Source organism: Dermochelys coriacea, chromosome 19, assembly GCF_009764565.3.
Source record: "Dermochelys coriacea isolate rDerCor1 chromosome 19, rDerCor1.pri.v4, whole genome shotgun sequence".
Classification (NCBI taxonomy): Eukaryota; Metazoa; Chordata; order Testudines; family Dermochelyidae; genus Dermochelys; species Dermochelys coriacea.
In genome coordinates, this window is record NC_050086.2 from 6,898,261 (window position 1) to 6,922,261 (window position 24,001).

General features: G+C 45.1%; 1 protein-coding gene across 1 annotated transcript in view; it reads right to left on the minus strand.

The window, feature by feature from the left end:
- The window catches only part of KPNA6 (karyopherin subunit alpha 6), a 38,418-nt gene extending 19,468 nt beyond the window's left edge, over window positions 1–18,950 (minus strand). The window contains 2 exon segments of the mRNA XM_043505955.1: window positions 409–548; window positions 18,926–18,950. Of these exon segments, the coding sequence (XP_043361890.1) occupies window positions 409–548; window positions 18,926–18,935 (150 nt within the window). The 5' untranslated portion in view covers window positions 18,936–18,950.
- Between the last annotated feature and the right edge of the window lie 5,051 nt (window positions 18,951–24,001).

A 24,001-nucleotide genomic window follows, 5' to 3' on the forward strand; every position in this document is an offset into this window, starting at 1 on the left:
CTGGCCGTGAAGTCCTTAGATTCCACCCCCCACACACTCCAAAAATAAAATGAGAGAGATATCTAGGAAGCCTTCCCCTTATCCATGATCACAGAAAGCCAGACAGAATTCCACTGTGGTATTTGAGCGCTGCATTTGTGGCATGCACAATACCTGTGAATCCCACAGGGAGCAGAGAGCTCTGCAGACAAGCCACATTCTGAACAAGGGTGTGGAAAAAAAACCAAGAAACATTCCACATCCATATGCTGAAGAGGCCCAGAGAGGGGGAAAGAGGAAAAAAAAGTGACCCATCAACTCTTCATCAGCTGGCCCCTTGAAGGGGCAACTGTTGGATAACAAAACATTTCTGGTTGAATTAAGCCCCTGAACATCCCGCTCCATGCAGGTTACCAAAGGGCAGGTTACCTGTTGCTCTCGTTTCTGTTTGCGTAGTTGGATCCCCTCCTCTTCCCTTCGCCGACGCATTTCCTCAGGGTTTAGGGCTTTGTTTTTGTAACTCTTCATTCGATAGTTATCCTTATCCTTCGCGGGACTTGCCATGGTTTCTATGAAAGGAGAAATACGAAAAGTAGGATCAGATTTCACTGCAATCATACTACTCTTCTCCCCAAAGGAAAGTGGGCACACATTGTTAAACTGAACTATTCTGTGCGATGGCACAATCTCTTAAGAACATAAGATGCAGTTTAGATATCCAACTTAGAAAATGCATTGCTGACCTGGTGTGTTGTTGCGTTAGTGAGAACGTTCTAAGCTAGAAGTGTGACACAAACATCTCTACCACTCTGTAAAGCACCCTGGACCTGTACTTCATTGTACAAGGCACACTTCTCACTGTGTGAGGTTAGTACTCACTGAACTATACCATTGTCCTCAGGAGGCAGCAAGCCTGAAGCTACCTGGATTTTCAATACTTTAGATTGTGCTAAGAGTACCTGCACCTTACTAAAATCACAAGTGTAAACAGCACCTTGAAATAAGATTATTCCTCCTCTCCTCCCCACCCCACATCCTTCACAGCATGCTAACATGTCAAGAATTTGATGACATTTCAGAACAGCCTGGTCTGCACAGAAGGTGTTGCATTGAGTTAGGAGCTAAAGACATTCCATTTAGACCCATTTATGTTGTAAAGCAGGGAGACTTTGCAATTTATGAAGTTCACACTTCCATAAATTTAACAGTACGATCACAATTCCAAACCATTCAGAGGTGAACATAAATAGGTCTGAAGACAATTAAGTCTAGACAAGGCATAAAACAGTTCAGCAAAATTCATTTCAAAACAAACTTCAGCCTAATTCCAGACCCTTAAAAAAAATTACAAGCATGCAATACATCATTTAGCTGGGAATGGTATGTAGCCCAGGCTTGTTCAGAGAGCTAGACTATTTTGATGGTGTTCAGCTCTGAGAAGCACTGCTAATTATTGTGTCTTTTAAACTGGTGCCTACACATTCCACTCTAGAGATTCACAAAACAAACATTCTTGCATTTGGTACAGGGAGAGCAATTATTGCTCATTAGCGACAAAAGAGGAACTCAGATGTAAGACTATGTAAATTTCTCAGTGGTATCCAGTTTATGCAAAGATAATACTGTCTCAATAAAGGTTAAAAGAGTTTGGTATTCAAGTACATATTCAGCCAAGCCATGTGTTTAGTGTGTTTCAAATCATGCATGAGCAGGTGTCATTCCTAACCCTGTTCTAAGATACAATTTACAGAGTGTAGAGTAAAACCATGCATCCCTTCCCGGGAGAAACACCACGCACAAAGTTCAGTACAAGTCTCCTCACCCCCCAAAAGCTTGGCTGCTCCTAGGTTTCTTCTCTCAAGACTACTCCACCCAAAGCTCTCTAAAGGTTCTCCCTCCTCCTTTATATTCAGGAGAGTTAAAGCCATAAGCCTCAGTGAGTCAGGAGAATCATTTAAGGTTTCCCAGCAGGATAGCATCAGGGAGGGATGCTTTAAGCAAACACCACCAAAGTGTTACACTGAGGCACAAACCATGATCTACACAAAAAGAGACTGAACCGTTACCCAGGTACCCCAAAGTAGCAGTTGCATCATAGACAGGACAAAGGGGTCATAAATAGAACTCGTATATAGTTTCTCCTCCACAACATTCAGCTCATCTTACAGCACAGCTCACTCTCCTTCCACCTTTGGTCAGCCTCACCAATGCAAACAGTAGCCTAGATTTAAGTGAAACTGAATGTGAAGTGGTTTTCCTGTTCATTCACCAAGTATTCTCAAAAGACAAAGCACAAGATTAGTTGTCAAAATTTTATTTTGCTATTGTTTAATCACCACCCAGACCAGAGCAGTAAGTATGAAAGCTTGTGTCTCAATCTGAGACCATGGCAAGCTATGCATTCTCAGGCTTCTGCTGCTTATTAGGTAAGTATTCAGAGTGACTTAGGGTTGGTCTACACTACCACGGTAATCGATCTACGTTACGCTACTTCAGTTACGTGAATAACGTAACTGAAGTTGACGTAGCTAGATCCACTTACCGTGGTGTAGACACCACGCTGTGTTGACAGGAGACGCTCGCCTGCTGACTTCCCTTACTCTTCTTGGGAGGGTGGAGTACACAAATTGATTGGAGAGCACACTCCCATTGATTTAGCGTGTCTTCACTTCGCTAAACCAACACCGTTGCATGGATTTCACCAGTGCTGATTTAGCTGGTAGTGTAGACATGGCCTTAGTCAAGATACAGTAAGGGAAAAGGTTTTCAGGCTATAGTGTAATTTAAGTTGCAAGTTACTAGCTTAGTGTAAGACCCAGTTTTAGGGTTAGCTTTTATTCAAGCAGGTTATATAAATAAGATGTATGAGTGACCAACATCTTAATGTCAAAGCATGTTAAACAGTAAGGAGAGTTCACCTGTGAACAGGAAAGGTAAGATTTAAGTGAATTATGGATTCCACATCCCATGGGAATAAAGCCACAAGGATGGAAGAAACCCTAACATGGACATGATCACAGAAAGAGAATCTTGTAACAGTATCTGCTCTTTAGAGGACATTCTCTCCCTCAGCCAAAAAAACTGAGGGGGGGAACTCTTCTTCAAACACATAAAAAGCAAAAAAGCCAAGGTTCCCAGGATATCTGCACCACTCCAAATATGCATGTTGCAAGCAGCCAGCCCCTCAACCCCATGCTGTTCCTTGTTGTGAAATGGACAAGCAAGACAACTGAGGGCCAGAGAACAAAAGATGCAAGAGATGGAATGAGCAGCAGGATGGACTGCAAGATGATACAAACTATTTACTTCCAACTCTGCTTAACATCTCAAAGCCCAGATAAAAAGGCAGTTCCTTATTGGTACAAGTCTAGTTAAACCGAAGAATGAAAACCCTTTTAAAAAATTAAAAATTGCTTGCTCTGCCTTGGTACAGCAGTCCCTATTTACCTTCTCAGAAACAGTAAGTCAAGGACTAAAAGGTCTTTTAGTGAGCATTGATCCTAGATCACTGCTTGGAAAAGTTTTCAGCCTGAAACATTTGTAATAGTTCCAAATGTTTCTAGCCCTGGCAGATCATACAACCTTAACAATCATTGGTCTCTCTTCTAAATGGCAGTGCATTTTCACTTACCAAGGCCCTGTCTATACTACACACATCAGGGACCCAGGGGTAATTCTTTTTTGTCAAGGTCCAAATTTCTTGGTCAAAGTATAGTCAAGGTCTGGACTCCAGAGAAAATATAAAATGCAACAGCGATAAATACGTAAATAAAAAGATTTCAGTGTGTTCAAAAGCATCTAGTGGTCCAGACTTGGCTCACAGTCCATATATCGACTACTTCTGCAGGGAGCCTAACTACAACAGTTATCTCTTCTAACAGGGAAGACCTAACCAAATCCCTATGACTTGGACAAAAAACTTGGATTGTCTAGGTTTCACCCAGTTAGGGTGATATAGTTCTACTCTGTGTCACAGACAGATCCCTCAGCTACCATATAGTTGCTCTATGGATGGGGCTTTTGCTCTGCACTTCAAACCAATGTAGTTTTTAACCCTTGGCAAAAAGCATCATAAGACTAGATAAACACAAACTTTAATTGGGATGAAACAAACAGCAACACCATTAGTACCACTCCTATAAATAATCATACAGCTGTCTTAACATTAATGGCTCTATTACAGCTGCATACAGTAAACAGTAACTGCAACTAATTATGTTCTGAAACATTACAAAGCCATCCAAAAAATTCCAGATCAAGATTTCCCCTTCAAAAGGTGATGGCTCAAGTTAAAGGCAGTTTTAATGAACAGGACAAAATAAAACGAAAAGGGAGGAAAATAGTTAAGTGGCTTAGTATGATATACAGGATTACTACTAGCCTGTTAGTCATATAAATAGCCAAATGACACATGACAGTTCAGCTGCCTGGAAACTTGCACAATCCCAATCTCTGTTCTTGGCTGGGCACGCCTTGGTGCTCTGGACAGCTCTCTTAGGTTCTGGGCGCCAAGAAACAGCATAGTGAAACCAGCACCAAAAGGAAGTTTCATCAGGATCCAAGTTCTTAGAATATGCCAAATTTGCCGTGTACCTCACCCGCAAAAGGCCTTATGGATTTGAGTGTGCTACAAATGCTGGGCTACTGCTGGGAGGCCCTGTAGATTCAGCGAGCCATTCAAGAGGGATTTTCATACTGACTAAAACAAAGCACAGCAGACTTCAGGCATTAATTTACCTGACACTCTATTTTCCATTACCTTTTGTACATGTTCACTAGTTCAGGTGCTTTCATCCCTCTTTTCCCGGGGTGTCTTCTGCTTGATCCTCTAGTGAAGTTGTAATGCTGAATTTGTGACATTACATCCCATTTCCATGGCAAGAGAGATGTCACAAATACAGGATTAGGATTTCACTACAAACAAGCAGCAGGAGAAGCTAGGCTGTGAAGTACAAGCTCTTCAGCAAATGCAAATATATGGAAGAGAGCACTTTGCTAAGGAAAATGCTCTGTGCACAAGTTGCTTCTTTTTAAGTTTGTTCCAGAGAAAAAGTCCACATTAAAGCCTACCTGCAAGTCAAGCGGTGTCAATGTTAACTATTAACTCAAACTTCACTTCACTACTTACAGAACAGCCCCACTGATAATGCCATTCACAGTTTAAAATCTTTAGCTGCTAGGAAGAGCCATCATCTGTTAAAGCTCCAAGATGGCCTAAAATATTGAAGACAGATGTTTAAATGCCACTCAAGCCACACTTCCACTTGGTATTTTAATGTCCCGAGTCCTGCTTTAAAATGCTACTATGTTTCTCACAACCAGAAGGGCTGTAGCTTAAGATAAACCTGGATATCAGCACTTTTCTTTTTAAAAAACTGCTCTAGAGTTTTAGATGTTTAAAATCTAGACATTTTGCATTTATATGGCTGCTCTGACTGGAGGATCCTAAAGCATTTTACAAGTTAAGTTGTTCTGACTCCCTACAAGGGTTCCCCCTATCCAGTCACCTTGAGTTCCCCTTAGGAGAGTGTTTCCCCTCTACAAGCACTGATTCAGTCCTCCTACCCATTAAGTCAAGATCTGATGAGATAACTGCCCAAAATCATCCAGTCATGTCTATGCTATGCCAAAAAATATATTGGGTAGAGAACCAATCTTAACTACTGTGCTTGTTTCAAGGAAAGCAAATGCAGAGCTTATCTAAAAGCAAACTATCCTCATGAAGAAGAGGAGTACTTGTGGCACCTTAGACTAACAAATTTATTTGAGCATAAGCTTTCGTGAGCTACAGCTCACTTCATCAGGTGCATTTAGTTAGTCTCTAAGGTGCCACAAGTACTCCTTTTCTTTATTTCCCCATGTTATTTCTCCCCCCCACCGTTCCTCAGATATTCTTGTTAACTGCTGGAAATAGCCTACCTTGCTTGTCACCATGAAAGGTTTTCCTCCCCCCCCCCCCCCGCTGCTGGTGATGGCTTATCTTAAGTGATCACTCTCCTTACAGTGTGTATGATAAACCCATTGTTTCATGTTTTCTGTGTGTGTATATCAATCTCCCCTCTGTTTTTTCCACCAAATGCATCCGATGAAGTGAGCTGTAGCTCACGAAAGCTTATGCTCTAATAAATTTGTTAGTCTCTAAGGTGCCACAAGTACTCCTTTTCTTTTTGCGAATACAGACCAACACAGCTGCTACTCTGAAACCTATCCTCCTCATAGATACTAAGGTCAGAAGGGACCATTCTGATCATCTAGTCCGACCTCCTGCACAGTGCAGGCCACAGAATCTCACCCACCCACTCCTATGAAAAACCTCACCCATGTCTGAGCTATTGAAGTCCTTAAATCATGGTTTAAAGACTTCAAGGAGCAGAGAAGCCTCCCTCAAGTCAACCATGCCCCATGCTACAGAGGAAGGCGAAAAACCTCCAGGGCCTCTCCAATCTGCCCTGGAGGAAAATTCCTTCCTGACCCCAAATATGGCAATCAGCTAAACCCTGAGCATATGGGCAAGATTCACCAGCCGATACTACAGAAATTCTTTCCTGGGTAACTCAGATCCCATCCATCTAATATCCCATCTCAGGGGATTAATCCTATTTACCCTGAATATTTAAAGATCAATTACTTACCAAAATCCCATTATCCCATCATACCATCTCCTCCATAAACTTATCAAGTAGAATCTTAAAACCAGATAGATCTTTTGCCCCCACTGCTTCCCTTGGAAGGCTATTCCAAAACTTCACTCCTCTGATGGTTAAAAACCTTCGTCTGATTTCAAGTCTAAGCTTCCTGGTGGCCAGTTTATACCCATTTGTTCTTGTGTCCACATTGGTGCTGAGCTTAAATAATTCCTCTCCCTCTCCTGTATTTATCCCTCTGATATATTTATAGAGAGCAATCACATCTCCCCTCAACCTTCCTTTAGTTAGGCTCTGGAATGCTGCTCAAGCAACATGCTCAGCTCACCCGATTGCTCCCCAGAGTGCAGAATGGTCTCTACATTTGGTAGCAAACCCTCTGGCCCCCTTGGTAGCAGCACTGGCTGACAAGAGCCAAGTCCTGCCCTCCTCTGGCAACTCAAAGGGAAGTGAAAACATGGACATAAAGCCTGAATACAGAAGATTCTTGCAAAGGGGACCATGAACATCCTTTTCTCAGGACAACAAGGCAGCATGCCCAGCCTACTGTACTTCATTTCACTAGGTTGCCCTTGGTCCTCACTCTCCTCTCATGTTGCCAAAGGCAGCAATACTCTAGTTGTCTGGGAATCCTCTTCCATCACGCTGCATAATCCCAGCATGTCACAGCCTCTCTAGTTCAGTTTTGCTTTTCTGCCTGCCATCAGTAAAAAGGAGAAAATTAAGCCTCACAACACTCCCTGTGAGGCAGGGAGTCGGTGTCTGAAGATCCAAGATCCTTGGATGGCAGATGTTACGGACTGGTTAAGTATTACCACTTGCCTCATAAATGGCTATGAAGAGCGTACGTTACCAGTGTCCTAGTTGCCCTCTTGTGGGCCAGGTTCACCGGCCTTAAGTCATTTTCTCCCTTGTGCTGGTAGAATTATATGCTACGAACCTAATCATATCAACTGATGTGCAGCCAATCTGTTAAGTACAGAGAGATGTACTTCATCAACACACCTAAACCTCTGACACCCCTTATAAAAAAAAGCACAGTAACCTACAAAGCCCCCCACCCCAGAGGTCCACCACCACCAACACCACAAGTGATTTTATCCTAATTTACAGGCACAAATGTTCCCATTAGTTTCATAACTGGAAGACCACTAAGGCATTTGATGGCTGGTCACTGACCTGTACAAATGGAGTTGGGAAGGTCTTAGCTCAATTAATAAATTATAAAGCCATAAGGGACTATTGTGATCACCTAGTCTGACCTTCTAGACAGCACAGCCCACAGGACTTCCCTGATTTAATTCCTGTTATAACTAGAGTATATCTAATTCCCAGGTGGCAGGTGTCCAGGCAGGGATGACAGTCATTGGCAAAGCAGCATAGGTGAAGTTTGCACTGCTTCTGCCTAGACAATGCTTGTTCTGTGGCTAAAGAACATCAGACTGAAGGGCTGTCACTCCAGCACCTCTGAGCATGCACAACAAAAACAAATCAGTTAATCTTTAAGAACTCCTGGCTCTTTCACTCTGAGGATGAAGCCCATTTGAGAAGCTGCTCCTCATTAATCATGTGAAATAAAGCTCACACTCTTCCTTAAAGAGGAACATGCAGGTGGCTAGTCTAATTAGTCTCAGTTTAATCACATCACTCTGGCCAAGTCTGGGACAGATTTCCACTTCTTCATAGATGGAAGTATCCCTCTTTGATATCATACTCCTTCATAGGCTGATGCGTTCCATAGTTAAGAAGCTCCTTACTGCAATAAAGTTTATTCACAGCAATTCCATTGAGTAGAAGAGCTACTATTCACATTTATATAGAGCTCCTCTCTTTCCTTAAGAATCCCAGAGCTCTGTACCTGCAAATCAAATCTGCTATTAGCCCCCAAGATGCCAAATCAAATGTATCAAATAAACTGTGCTAAAAATGACACCTTAAATTGTTAAGAACAGGCTATGCATATCAAGTAGTAAATGTTCTTCCACAGCTTGAATGCATATAGTACAGCCCTAGCTCAATAGGCCAGACCAGTATTTCAGGAAATCCAAAAACTGTGCAACATGGTTCAATGTGTACAATGGAGCAAGGCTGTGTGAAGATTTGATCAAGGAGACCAGGCAGTGGAAAGGATCAGTAGAGATGTGCAAAAAAACTCACATTAGATTGCTAGTCCTGAACGTAGTCCTTGGGTGGGCTGGAAGGATAGTCATCCCCAGTCTAGGGAAGACCGAGAGTTCAGTCTGAGTTTGGCAACACAGGAAAGAAGGGGAAGTGACCACTCCCCACCCCAAGGCTAAGTGAGGGAGCAATGCTATAATCTCCAGTGAGAAACCAAACTAATTTCTTGACCAAGAAGGTTGTGGCTGCAGTATAGCTTCTCAAAGGCAAGTTGAATTTGAATTCCAGTGGGAACAGATGAATCCATTAAAAAACCTGAACAGGTGCAGAAACCAAACAAGGCTTCAGATTCAAAGATTGACGAGACTGGATTAACATTAGTGAGGTTGCATCTAGGAGGAGAAAAATCAGCTGCAGATGAGCAGCTCAGTTCACTGAAGACTAAGGGAGAAGTTATAGCACACTCTTCACAGAATGAATGCAAGTACATAACGTAAAAAAGAAGCCTTTTCAAATCAATTCTGAATATGCATTGAAATTGAACAGTGAATAAGATTATGCACTTTACAGGATTGTAAGGCATTCAGCTAATGAGAGTTAACTGGATGTTCATGCTATTTCTACACAGTATGTCATGTCTTTTCAGAGGATTGTGGCACAAAACACAAGACTAGTGGTTGCCTGGATTACAAATAAGTGACTTGTTTTCAGTCTCCCGCCTTTCCATTCTGGCAACAGAATGAGACAGAATGGAAGTGGTTTTAAAATCCTACCTGAGGGTTTTTTGGAGGCGGGGTGGGTTTTTACTATTTAAGTAGTAGTAGTAACAGGTTTACAAATCCTTGCCAGGTAAACAAAACAATTACAACTATGTAGCTTTTGTTTAAAGAGACATTATATTGTAAATCATCAGATCTCTGTTTAACAAGGTGTTACCATATGACAGAGTGAGCATCATTATAACACCTATGACATGTTTCTAGTGATTGTACTGAGCGACCTCCGATTATACATATTTAAGAGACCAGGCATGTCTATCAAATGTCAATACACAAGAATGGACAGGTCTACTTTTTTTTTGCAGGTGAATGCACTTGAGTATTGAATAAATTATAACCAAATACCTAAGTACAAGTCCTATTTGCAGGGTACATATTTCTTTTTTTTTTTTTTAAATCATTCCTCTACAGTTGGACTATTTTTCCTCTTCCCAATGAGAGGCAGGCAATAGATTGGCAGGTGAGAGATTAAAAAGGAAATGAAAAATTAAAATAATTTCTGCCAGGAAACCCAGGAAGAATTATCAAAAGATCTGTTAAAATCCTACCTAGGTTTTTAATACCATGCCCAACATCATGGTGTCTAGTCACCTCACTAAAATTACTAGTATATCCTCGGCTTCAGTGATGTATGACAAAAACCATACCCTGTTAGCCAGTGATTATTTCTCATAGCTGGGAACAGGGTAGAAGGATTTAAATAATTTTTTTTACTTTTTTAAAAGTCATTGATTTAAGTCCCGTTGAGGCTCTGTAAAGCTAATTTAAAATGTGCTGTTGCAATTTTAGAGAAGCAGCTCATCTCCCTCTGCATCCCCCAAACACCCCAACCCTAATCATAAACTAGTGCTAAGGGTAAATAATTTTAACAATTGAAATTAAAATAAAGGGAGAATCCCTGAAATGTTTATGTAACATTGGTCTAACGACTGTTCATTCTGACCTCTCAAAAGCATCTGGATGCAGGCCAACACGGCTACAATCTCTACTCTCCCGCTCAAATCAGCGGCGGTCATTACAAACCTCCTGTGAGACAGTCTAGGGCTGCTGGACCAGAAACCAAACTAGGAATTTTCAGGCTGTTATTCTCACCCCCTGCATTACAGAACATGTCTGCTTCAAATAGTTTCCCTTTTGGCAGCTGGTTAAAAGCCTCCTAGCTGAGTCATTGCAGGGACTCACATGGCTAAATCAGGACTTGGGCTGCTGAGTCAGAGGCAAAAGCAGACAAAGGGGAAACAATTACATTAGCAAATTTAACAACATGGATTTTTTTTAGCCCAAACACCCTTTCACAAAGGCAGCTTTGGAAGAAAGTTTCTATAGCTAAAATGGAATATGAGAGCAGTTTGCTGCTGGACAGGGGGAAACCACACCTGACACCTACTGTCTCAGACAGCCTAATAACCAGGTGAAATAGACACGTGCCACTACACCCCCACCACAAGAAGCCACATCTTCAGATTTAAAAAGGACAGACACCTGTTGTGTCAAGTTTATTATATGGTGTATTCAACTGTAGCATCATCAGCTTAGTTACATTTTTTTAAAAAAATATATATATTTGACTACCTCAGTTGTAGATAAATTCATTTGATGAATTCCACTGGTATAAATCTAACATATTTGCTGAACAGTACTGACCAGCTGTGAAGCTGGTTACCATGACATGGCACCAAATAAGTTATGACAAATTCCAGAAAAATTCACTAATAATGGAGATTGCCAAGTACCATTCAACCACTTACTATGTTCTTTGTTTTAGCTGTATCTTCCTCATCTTAGTTGAGTGAGTTTCTTCCTTTCTGAGACTTGTCTGCAAGTTCCAAGGAACCACTCAAAATTTCTGACCTACCTCCCAGTTTCTCAGCTCAGAGCTTGCACACAAGTACTCCTGCTGCATTGTAGCCCTTCCTTACTCTCATAAAACCCACAGCTGAAAAATGCCTGGTCACTGCTGACCTCAGTCTCCTGGTATTTTATTGACCTGACACATTGAAACAGCTTTCTTGGGATGACTAACTTGCCGGGGTCTAACAGAAGCCACCCTGTAGTTTGCATAAATTCCCCTCAGATTTCCCTCACTGCAGACTTGTGACTTACAGTGATGGAGTGGGTGAACAGTGGGGAAAGTGAGCAGGAGACACACTTCATGCTCATGTTTTGCACATCTCTGACCACACAGCATCCTTGAGAAGGCAAGTTATCAGATGTTTGGGGTTTTCAAAGAGAGTCACACTCGCACATCAAAATACTTCTCCCCCCAAACAATACTGTACACATCCATAGCTCTGTCCATCCCAGGGCACTTAAGAGTACAAGGCTACAGCACCACAAACATGACCATCTCTGGGAAAGAAACCACTAGTCAAGCTGCCCAGAACACAACAGTGGAACAAGGGACAGTCCCTTCCCTCTGCCTCCTTACAAGTGTGATCTTTATATGGCCATCCAGAATAGAAAGGGGCTGACATCATCCAAGAGATCCTAGTACTGGAAGCTGCACTGAACTCAGTTTATCCATCTGGGAGGATGTGAGGAGCTGCCTTGTAGGAGCTCAGGACAGTGAACATTTCCAAGCGGGGGTGGGGAGGAAAACCCTCTTCCTATATTATGAAATCAGAGGGGCCCCCAACCACAGCATGGAAAACAACCTGGGTGAACCCATGTGTCTGGTTTTGGAGCATTTCAATCCAACACTTCAAACCTAGATGAAGTGCAGTTAACACAGTTTCCTCCTCTTACTTTATCGAGGATATCAGATGTTAGAATGTGACAATCTCAGCAACCAAAAGCCCCGACCTGACCTCTAGCCTACTAACCCAATCAGCGAGACCAATACTCAAGTTATCAAGAATAATAAACTTTCCACCAAACAGCAAGGGGAAGGGGGACAGGGCGTGGAACCTGTACCCAGGCCTGGAAGAAAGGAGAAAGATGGCAGAGATGGCCTAGTGCTATATTCTCATCTTGTCTCTGGAGCAGAAATAGTAATAACAAAGGCACACAATAAAGCACAGAACACAATTCATACCTACCTCTGACAGATACCCAAGGTCCTTTATATGTTGTCAACATTTACCTGATTTGTCATGCCAATAAAGTACTGCTGAATTGAAACTATAGTACAAAGGGCAGCACTAATAGACAAGTCAGTGGACTAGACACCGATTTACAACATCATTCACCTCTAAACTTAGGATCTGTCTCATAATGGCTATATATACACACTGTGTGTGTGTGTGTACGTGGCTAGCAGAGTTTCATTATAGGGTGGCCAAGGCTTTACAATACAGCTTGGCACGTATTTGCCCGCAGACGCATACAAATTGACTGCACTGCATGTGCATCTCAAGGACCGAATCATCAAGCTCCAATAGAAAAAAAAAGTTTCTTTCCCCATTTCTCCGAAGTTTCTACTTCTGTTGAGAAATTTGTCTTCCAAGCCCAGCTTCATTTTGCAGAATCCCGAACAGCTGCCTGCAGCAGATAAGGAGAACAACATTTTCAGCTAAATTACACAACTATCTTCAAGGAGATCAACAGGCCCACATACACTGAACAGGAAACAGATCAATTTTAATAATTACTAGGGTGACACTCAGTAGGTTCCTTTCTTTGAAGGGATTGTTTCTGATGAAATGCTTGCCCTTCCACAGACTATGCTCTGAAGGCATGTCTTAGGTTTAAAAATCAAGCAAACCTACTACAGAACACACCCTCCTTCACTCCAAAAAGAGATGAGCATTTCATGGGTTAGAAGGATGAGTTAATGGCTATTTAATGATACTGGAAACCAAGACAGGGAAAAAACAAACAATTAAGTGGATCACCACCATACAATGTTTGGACTAGTCATGAAAATCTTAAGTGACTGATGTGTGCAAGTATCATGTTAGATCATGGAAACTTGCTTCAGTGTGAGTAGTATGCCCTGCTGTTTCATGAGATACTACTTTGGATTTATCTAGCAACCTTGTAGGTGCTGTGATTAACTCATTAATATTCAAAAGTGCTTTGAGATCCTTGAATAGAAAGAGTTATGAATGTGCAAAAGTTTTGAATACAATTTTCTACTAAATAAACTAACATAGTATAAATGAAAGTCTCCAGCCTCTCTTCTATTCATCTGCTAATTGGCACTTCCTTAATCATAAACTATATCACCAACCCCCTGCTAGGAAGTGGCAGCAAAACTGTCACATTCAATTAGAAAACTAAACCATTCAATGTTATGGAGATAATGAAACAGCAACAGGTATTCCTAAAGTATTTTGGAATTTCATTTTAATCCTTCTCCCCTTTCTTCCATCCTTCAACCTAGCCACTATGTTAGAAAGTTTAAAGAAACACATTCAATTTGAAAAGCACAGGTGGAAAAATTTTGTATGTACCAGAGATTACTGTAACTGACTTAAGTTAGCAAAAAGATTGTTTCTTTCAGTTTACTTTGTGTAATTGTCAGCACATTGTATATGGCCTGTTCAGGGCTTCTTCTGTAGTCAGTTTCTCCCTTGTTGAAGGGAGACTAATCTTAATGGGGAACAGAAACATAACCCTTGTAAAATTCGGGACACTATTTCAAAGGTGTGCTATCGAAGTGGATTCTGAACAATTCTTTTAAAGAATTCAAATGGATAGTGTCCTTTAAAAAAAAAAATTAAAAAGGAGTTTAGTTTCTACAGAACAGTCTTTTGCTTTACAAGCTGGCAAAGAAATTCCTCCACAAACAGGATTACCAGCAGCAGCTACAGATAAGGACCTGTCAACGTTTATCTTAGGAACTCCCTTCTTGAAGAGTTCATAACTAAGCCAAAAGAATTTGCAGGATGTTTACAATTGTAGAAAAAAACCCTAAGTTGTATTTTAGTTGTCGTAATGCACGTGCACAAAGGGGTTAAGTCAGTGTTGCATATAAACCTTAAAAGGACAGCAACAACTTGAAGTCTAGTTAATATCAACAACTAGTTAAAAGTGGTTTCTTGTATTGCACCTCCCATTCAGTCCCCTTGCTAATTTGTGCAGTTTTACAGTGACTTTTTCAAGTTGTCCTTGTCCCCTAGTGGAAGACACAAAAGAGTGAAACCAACTACTGGAAAGTACTACCAAATGCACAGATTAAACTGAAAATATTCATTCTGATTTTAGTTGCACTATTTTTAAGTGTTACTTATAAACACTAATAGGGAAAAGGTTCTGCCAAGAGTTCGACTTTAGAATGTTCTTTTAACTAGGGTATTTTCTGTGTTAAACGTTTGACCGTGCAACCTTTACATTTTCTCAAGGTAGTTTAACTGAACATACTCCTGAATGTTTAACACAAATAAAAACCAAATACAGTGAATGCTGAGAACTGTCTTAACATAGCCTGCCTTACATCCCATAGCTGTGTGCTTTGCACACAGTACATTCTGTGCTAGTAAAACGCTTATCCACGCAGTTCTTTTGGCTGTCTGGTGCACCAGTCACTATTGGCTCATTCCCTTCCGTTTTAGCTACCAAGAGCTAGTGATGTGACATCATTACTGGAACATGCAGCCAGTCTACTCATAGAGCTGGCTGCTTAGAGAGGGAAAAGTCAAGTTTTTCTTCTGGGGAATCAGCATTCATTAAATTCAATCCAGTTAAGGCTGCATTTATTCTCCCCATATCTCCATGTAAAGGTATCCATCCATTCCTCAGCTGACTGCCAAAAACATTTTCCAGCTTCAGTTCTGCTTGCAAGCCACTCCCCAACCAAGATTCTGAAGTTTTCAGCAGCCTTCTCACCTGAGTAAGTGCAGCTCTCCTTGTATGTTATGGGCAGTTCCCCAGCATAGACGGAGTTGAAAATCTACAATGTGTAATATTGCCACAGCTAAGTGCTTAAACAAGAGGATTAGGCATTTGACTAAGTCAAACAGTTAAACTCAGTGTTTGAAATACTCATGACAATTGCACCATTCCAGATAGCCTTCTTGCAAGACGAGTTTCAAGGCAACGAGGTATATAAATCCTGGCGTTCCCATCTTTGCTAACATGGGCTCTTTGTTAAGAGTCAGATAGTATTGTATTTTTTTCCAATAAGATTTTAGGTGCATGTGAAGCTTACTTGTTTAGAAATTAAAAAAAAAAAAAACACTACTACTTTTTAACCCTAGGTAATGGGGGTATTAATTCCCCTACCTTTATTATACTAACTATTTTAATGCACATTCAATTATCCCAATACTAAATATATGCTCACTGCATCCAGACCAATATGTACAATCAAGCTAAAATAGCCACCTAACTACTTAAACTTGCCAACTTGGGGACCCAAACAGTATTGTCTTCGTACCAACACTGGTGCTACTTGGTATGCTAGATAAACAGTCCAACGTCATCATTTATATGCCCAAGTTGCACAGTGAATGAATGGACACCTGTTTCGGAGCTCTTCTCTAACACTACATATTAGAGTATATTTAATTTGACAAAATACATGGTCAAATCATTGGCCTATTGTTATAGATACATAAAGAGGCAGAGTTAACACCATCTGCACCACCTCAACTTTGAAAGTTTCTGACTTTTGAGCACTTAATATACAAACAGCTATACTGGGTCAGACCAGCGGCCCATCCAGCCCAGTATCTTATCTTCTGATCAGCCAGTGCCAGAGGCTTCAGAGGGAACAAACAGGGCAGGGCAGTTATCAGTGATCCATCCCCCATTGTCCAGTCCCAGCATGCCATGCTACCTTAACATTCTATCAGTGTGGGATTTTAATGAATGGTCTTTTTTGAATTAAATAATTGTCACAAAACTGTAGGTCTCTTTAAAATAAGAGTAAGACATTAAGGGGAAGGGAAAGTGATCTTTGGATTAAACCATTAATTTTAGATTGAGAAATATATTTTTTGAAAATTAATTGTTCAGAGCATCGGACACTTCTACTGTGATTTTTTTAAATCTATATCTAATTCTCTGGTCAGGATTTTACATTCCAAGCTCTATCATGAGTCCTTATAGAATTGCACAGTCTAGAACATCTTTAACCATCTCCTTCCCAGACTTGTGGCCATCTTAAATAGGATTTTTGGGGTGTGCCACAGAAGAGGTATTTGGAGGTGAAGTAAAAGCTTGTGGCAAGGTCAAGTGTGCTGGTTGTATCCCAGCATGAAGGGCATTGAACTAGAGCTGGCTTACTAGACAATATCAACTCACACAAGAAGCTAGTCCTTGCTTTTACAAAGAATCTTTAGTCTGTTGTATAGTTTGTCCTTTCTTCCCCCTCCAAATCAAACCATGCCCTTCTAGTTAAAACCTAAGAAAACAGAGTCTCGCATTTTTCTGGGTAGGAAGTCTTCATTTCAGGCCCAATGAGAGAAGATCAGAGCTTCTCAGGATGCTACTAAAGTAGTCTCTGAAAGGCAATGTTCAGTTGTAATTTGTTTGTAGATGTGTTTGCTACAGCTATAAACCATAATATTTACTACACTGCTTAGGCCTAGACAATAGCCCAGCTATGAGAGTTTCCTCTCATTCTCTACACAACGCAAGAAGATAAGACTCTTCTGCCTTCAGCAGAAGAGTCTAATAAAGTTTGTGAAGTCCATGATCAGCACTTGAACTCTAGGACTGCAGTTTCCTAAAGCAGCTGTTGCTGCTGCCTATAGAACTGAGTAAGTCACTGTACTTGTCTACCACCACCATGGACTACATATAACATTAAAACCGAGTAGTTACAGTTAACTAGGATTTTATTTTAACCTAAGTCAGGATCGGAGCAGCACTCTAATCAGGTGTTTAAAACACAGTCTGAACCATTTTAATATAGTGTTACAACAGTTTGGTCTTGGCTACCCATGGAAGACCCAGATATGTTTAACATGACCACGGCACTATCCTGCAAAACTTTAATTCCCTAACACGGCAAGGAAAACAGGCTTAGTTTTCTCCAATCACCTTCTTATGTGGCATCTCCATTACCGGAGGGTCACAACCACAGCAGTCCATTCTGTACAATCCTCTGCTAATCTATTCTTCACCTTCTATGAAACTTAAAATGTAAAGCAGTCCAGGATCCCTAGATACACATTGATTAAATGAGACCCCTGACACAAGACCATATTCACACTGTGGGTGAAGATTTGCTAGCAACAGCTGCATTTGAACATTGTTGCTGCTGGAAGGTTTCTGGCACAGTTTCCTTGAAGGCAGAACAGGGCTTCCCCTGCCCCAACCCAAGAATAATATAGCAGTACTATATAACCAGTACTTAGAGGCAGGAGAGATCAGCTATATAGTTAAGCTCTCAGAAAAGTAATTCCTCTTCATACTGCTCAGAGAACAATGCTAGAACCAGTAAGCACCACTCACATTTCGACAGCTGTTCTAGTTAGCTTGAAACCAAGGACAGAGCACCAAACCCACCCACATCTGTGCAGATGTGCAGAGCTATACAGGCCCCTGCTCAGCAGCCTGCTTCTCTCTAAAAGATTAAATAGATCTGCAGAACAGAGAAGCATTTTTAAGTCTCATTCCTTTTAATTCTCCTTCCTCAGGATATCTCCCCTACTAAGTCACTAGGAAACAGTCCTAGACTGATCCCACATACACAGTGAAAGTTTTGCCTCAGAACTGGACTTTGGTTAAAAAAAAAAAAAAAAACATACCATACACACAGAGCTAGGGTGCCTTGAATTAGGAAGAATTGGTTCACTGACCTTCAGGAAGTGTAAAAGGCTCATCTATTCAATGACAGAGGGGAAGGGATAGTTAGCAGCATTTTGCAGAAAGTAGCAGACAGTGAGTAGCTTATGTTTTAGTCTTCATACATACACCAACCATTACTTAGATAGCCACAGTATGCTAGGTGCTTCCCAGACATGCAAATAGACAATGCCCAGCTCCAAAAAGCGGTTAGGTAAGCACATAAGTCAAGAGATAAAGCAATTCTCCTCCCCCCCGTTGCATTTTATGGCTGGCATATCAGCCTGACAGCCAGGGGAATAGGCCCACGATTGGCAACTATCCCATTGCTGCAATGATTTTTGGGTACCGGCAAAATGACTACGGTTGTCTGTTTCTCGCTTCTAAGTATTGCTTTTAAAGAAGCCCAACAAATACTCTTTCCCATGCAACATTCAAAGCAATATAGCACCTTCCTTTCTAGGGGAAAAGGACAGTACCTCTGAAATGCTACCGCTTCTGGGGTGGAAGACGTCAGCCAACAGACTAGTTACAAGAAAAGCGAAGCGGGGGGGGGGGGGAATTTTCGCTAGGACACTGGGACAAACCCCTATTATGTGAACGGTCAAGGGGGGGGTTGTGCCTCTCCCACAGCCGCAGGCTGCAGCAACGTTTTATGGCTTCTCCCAGAAAACCCGCACAACCCTTAAATTGCACCCAAGCCAAGGGTCCCAGCTACCCCCCCCTCACCGGCATTCATGCACGCGGGATGCTGCTTCACCGTGGTGGGGGGGCCGCTTTCACCGGGAGACAGACCAGGCAGGTATGGGGGGGGGGGGGAAGCGCCGAGCAACCCGCGCGCAGAATGAATAAGCAGAAGCGCCTCCGGAGAGACGGGAGGGCGCCGGCGCCCAGAGCGGCCCTGGAGCCCCCCCCTCGAGCACCGCCATCGCCGCCCCCCGGGCAGGACTCGGGCCCCCGGACGAGCCGCCCCGCGACGCCAGGCCCCGCCGCTCGCCGCCACCCCCCTCCCGCCCCGGGAGCCCAGAGCGCGGGGGAGGGGGGCGCAGACACGCCCCTAAGCCCGGGGGCACAGAAGGGGGCACGGGGCGGCAGGAAGCGCCCCGCGGCCGCAGGGGGTCAGACCCCGCCCCCTCGAGCCAGATCCCTCCCGGGGGCAGAGGGGGGCGGGGCGCCAAGGGGCCGGCTGACCCCAGACACACGGGGGGAGGGGAAGTAACCCCACCCCAGGGGCCCGCTCTCGGATACCAGGGTGATGGGCACCGGGTCCGAGCCCGGCGAGCGGGCCCCGGGGCGGGCAAGGGCGGCCGGACCCGCCCGGCTGGAGCCTCCCCCGTGGGTGCCGCCCCCCGCAGGCGCAGAGGGACCGCAGCGGCCTCCTCACCCATCTCCGGCTCCGGCGGCTCGTCACCAGGCTCCGGCTCGAGCTGCGGCGGCCACAATATGGCGGACGGGGATGGGGGAGGGGCGGGAGAGCGGAGAACGGCGGCCGGGAATGGACAAACCTCGCCACAACGCGCCCCGCCCTTTAAAGGGGCAGAGACCGCGCGGGAGGGGAACGAGGTGCCTCCTCCCGCCCGCGGCAGGTGTCTGCTCCTGGGCGCCCCCCTGCGGCTGGGCCGGGGGAATAAGGCGCCAGCCCGAGACAGGGGGTCCCAGAGCTGCCCGGAGGGGTCAGGCCTGGCCCATGGGGGGGCTGGTGCTGGGAGCCCAGGGCCAGAGCCCCACAGTGCCCGTGGGCTTCCGCTGGAGGTGCCAGGGCCCCGGTGCCAGCCTGCCCCCTCCGCCCCCTGCCCTGCCCCCTACTCCTGCGGGCCCTGCCCTGCCCTCTGCTCCCACCAGCTCCGACCCTTGTTCCCACTGGCCCTGGCCACCTTGCCCTCTGCTCCCCCCATCACTGCTCCCTGTCCTGCCCTCTGCTCCCACCGGCCCTGGCCAGGCTCCCCCTAGCACTGACCCCTGCTCCTGCCCTGCCCCCACTGGCGCTGGCCACGTAGACCCTGCTCCTGCCAGCTCTGACCCCTGCTCCTGCCAGCCCCACTCCTGCTTCTGCCGGCCCTGGCCCTGCTGCCCTGCCCCTGCTCCCGCCAGCCTTGGCTGACATCCTGTTTCCTTCAGTTCCTCCTCTGGACCAGGCTGGCTGGTTCTGGCCAATCAGAACCTCCCCTTCACTCCAGCAGCATCCCCCTCTGCACAGCCTAGGCCTGGCCGCTCTCACCTGCCCGAAGCTAGTCCCGTAGCACATGTCCCAGCAGACTTCAGTGCAATGACTTTCTGCCACTTGCCACCCGCCCCAGACTGGAGCTGGGACCCAGAGGTGAAAGGCTCCGTATCCCATGACCAGGGCTGGATTAACCTTTTGTGGGCCCCCATGGAGGCAATAGAGCATGGCGAGGGGCCAGCCGGAGACAATGGGGCATGGCATGACAGAGGCAGCCCTGCTCCACCCAATGCGAGGGCACTATTTACAAACCGGCAGTTGCCAGAGGCACAGTGGCCTGCCTGGCCCTGTGCTGCCAGCGTGACCCTTCCCCCTGGGGATGGGCCCATACAGCACCACACAGCCCCCCCCCACCCATCCAACACCTCCCGACTCCCTATGGCCAGAAGCCCCTTGGAGCCACTATGCCCAAATCCCCCACAAATGCACAGCACCCTGCACAACACCATCTCTGCCCACAGCCCCTCCACAACTGCCTAGCACCCCCCACAGAACCCCCACTCCCTAGTGCCCCAACACACACAGATCCTCCCCATCCCTTCACAGCCCAGCAACCCCCATACTCCCCACAGATCCCCTCCCCCAAGCCCTGCCTCCTGGTTGCACTCACTGGCCCTGCTCTGAGGCGACTGTGTCTGCCGGGCTGAGCCGGCAGTGCAGCCAGGGCCAGTCCCAGTGCCGGGAATCACCCTGGCCCCTTGGGAGTGTTGCAATCAGCCAGGCCCGGACTGCTCCGGCTGGGGTCCGTCAAGACGCACTTGCCTGGAGGGGCCCAGCCAAGCCCTCCACACTGTTCCCCCCACCACACACACACCTGGCTGAGACTGGCCAGGCTTCTGCACCAGTCCCAAATGGCTCAGCTCCAAGGAGACCGGTGGAGCCCCACAGGTGGTGGGAAGCAGAGACTGCCCAGAGCCGGAGGTGCACTGGGGTCCGGCCAGGGGGCTGAGAGGAGCGGGGGGTGGGACCAGGGAGTGAAGAGGAGCCCTTGGCTGGCCAGCAGGCAGGTCGAGAGGAGCAAGTGGTGGGTGGGGGGCCCTTGGCTGGCCAGCGGGGTCTCGGGGCGTATGAGCAAATGGAGCAAGCTGGGGCCCCTTCTGAACATGGGCCCAGCTCCATGGAGCCATTGTAAACCCAGCACTGCCCACTACTAATTCCCTGATCCATCCTGTTCCCAATTCTGACTGCGCCCAGTAACCATTCCTCCAGCATCACTACCCACCCCACAAAGGTTGCAAGCGTTGAAGCCGGTTGCTTGTCTCTGCGGCAAGGGAGCTTTACACATCCAGGTGAATGACATTTTCTTGCTGTCTGTGGTAGGAAGTGTTGTTAAGTGTATGATTCCATGCTGGAGAGAGTGCAGGTCTGAGCCTGCCGTTATTCCCCACCAAAACCCAGTTTGTTATGTAGCAGCATCAAGCCTGCTGGAAAAGGATTAAGTGGGTTCTGCTGACTCACTAAGGGAGGTGGGAGTGATTTATAGAGCGCTAGGGCATCCTGTAGAAAGAACCCAGGGAAATGGCTGATGCTTGTTCTCCTCTTGTTAATAGAGTGAATGAGAAGAGGAAGTTGCTGGCGATGGTACAGAACCTGTACAGAATAAAATTCTTTCAGTGGCAGCATCTTCCAGTTGTGTTCCTCTAATCTTCAAAGGAAGAAGGATGTGGGATGAGGCGGTTGGGGGGAGGACAGAAAGGAGACAATCCAGCTTCAGTTTTGCCAACTCCTCTTGCATGGGAGGAAGCTCTCCTCCTCCTCCCCATGGGCACGCCTTAAATTTTTTTGATGGCTTCCCTGTTAATGAGGCACAGCTGCTGCCTGCACCCTCCCACTGCCTATCAGTCCCTCTCTCCAGCCCTGGACTGCTTGGCCACTCCCAATGAAGGGCTTTTGTCATGGCTCTGCCAAGGATAAGTCACAAACAACCCACATGTACCTCCCACTCATAGGGTGGCTGGGGGCACTTCCCTCTCCCAACCCTTGGGAGAAGAAATCAGCATTAAGATGATCCTTCCTCCAGCTCTATTAGACATGGAAGGAGAAGAGCTGGGGGCCCAGGTGTCATCTAGTCACTTCCGGTTTTTGCATCCTCCTTTGCTTAGAGAGGAGCATGGTCTCTATGAAGCACATAACGATGTAGAGTTCCACTGGCCAGACATCCTTAATCAATGACAGACTGGTTGTCTCAGAGGACGAGCTTACGGTTTCTGGGGCAGCATGACATCCCCAGCCCCACTTTGGTGGCATCGTCTGGCTGTACTGTACGCCAGCCAGGCTCTGCAGAACTGGTCAGCTACACATCCCAGCTTGTGAGCTAGCATGTGCATCAGCAAATTTTACCAATACAATGCTGGAGCACAAGTCAACATCCCCTCCCATGAAGCTCTGGCTGGTCAATCGTCTGTGAGCTGGGGGCTGATTGGTCTCTCTTCTCTTACCTCTTTCTTCAGATTGTGGAGACCAAGCAGCTGTTTTATCACAATGCAAACACACAGAGAGGTCCCCAGTTAAATAACCTGCTGATAATGGACAAAGGGTGGGATTGGCAGTGAAGGAATAGAGGAACAGGAGCAAAGCCTCAGCCAAAATACTGAGAAACTATGATTGTTCCTTGAGAATGATTTGGTAGTTCCATATGTACAGTCTACTTTTGTTACTGCTTGTTTATTATCTTCACTGGAAGCTTCTTAGGTCAAGAACAGTGGGTTGTCCCAGGGTCCTGATTCCCCCCTGCCTTTCACCTGCAATATGTCACTTAAATGATTCCAAATCAGAATGCTAGTTAACACCCATTTTGCACAGCTGTAAGAGTCTATCCCATGCGCAAGGCAGGAGAGAAGCAGACCCCTCTTGTGTATTGAAGATTAAACATTAAATTCCAAACACTGGCTAGCCCTGTTATTAAAGCAAAGACACGTCCCAGGTTACACATTTGCTTCAACCATTTTCCAAAATCAGCTTGTTCAGGGGAGAGCGAAGAACAAAAATAAAGATTTCACATTTGGCAGGAAGGGATAAGTTCCATGCCTTAGTTCCTAAGTGTCAAAGGGTAGCCGTCACAGGGCATGGCTCTACAGAAGGTAGCAGAGCAGAAATGCCACAGATATACTGTGACGTTGCACTCCATATGATTTTATAAAAATATGCTGAGTGTGAATATAATGTAACTGGAATATGCTTCATGCAAAAGGTCTCTTGTAAGGTATCATACAAAGCTTATAATCTACTGAGCATGGTCATCCAATTTGTTATGAATGTATCATTCTTGTATCTGAAACTAGGAATATAAAATATAACTCTGAGGCCCTATTGTAGTTATGCAAAGCGTGGGCCATTAATGGTGGTTTAGCATCTTGATGGCTCCCATCAACTAGGACAATTGATTGTAGATGGCTCTGTTTACTTGCAAGCCTTCCTGTCATGAGATTTGAATGAAGGTTGGGATCTCACAGGACATGTGACCATGTCACCTGGTACTGAAGTCCATCTTAAACCTGGCCGCTTTTTCCATTTAGGAGGAGGGGTGGGGACCTAAAAAGACAAAAGCTTCCCGTCTTGTGCCAAAGGCTATATAAAGGGGTGGA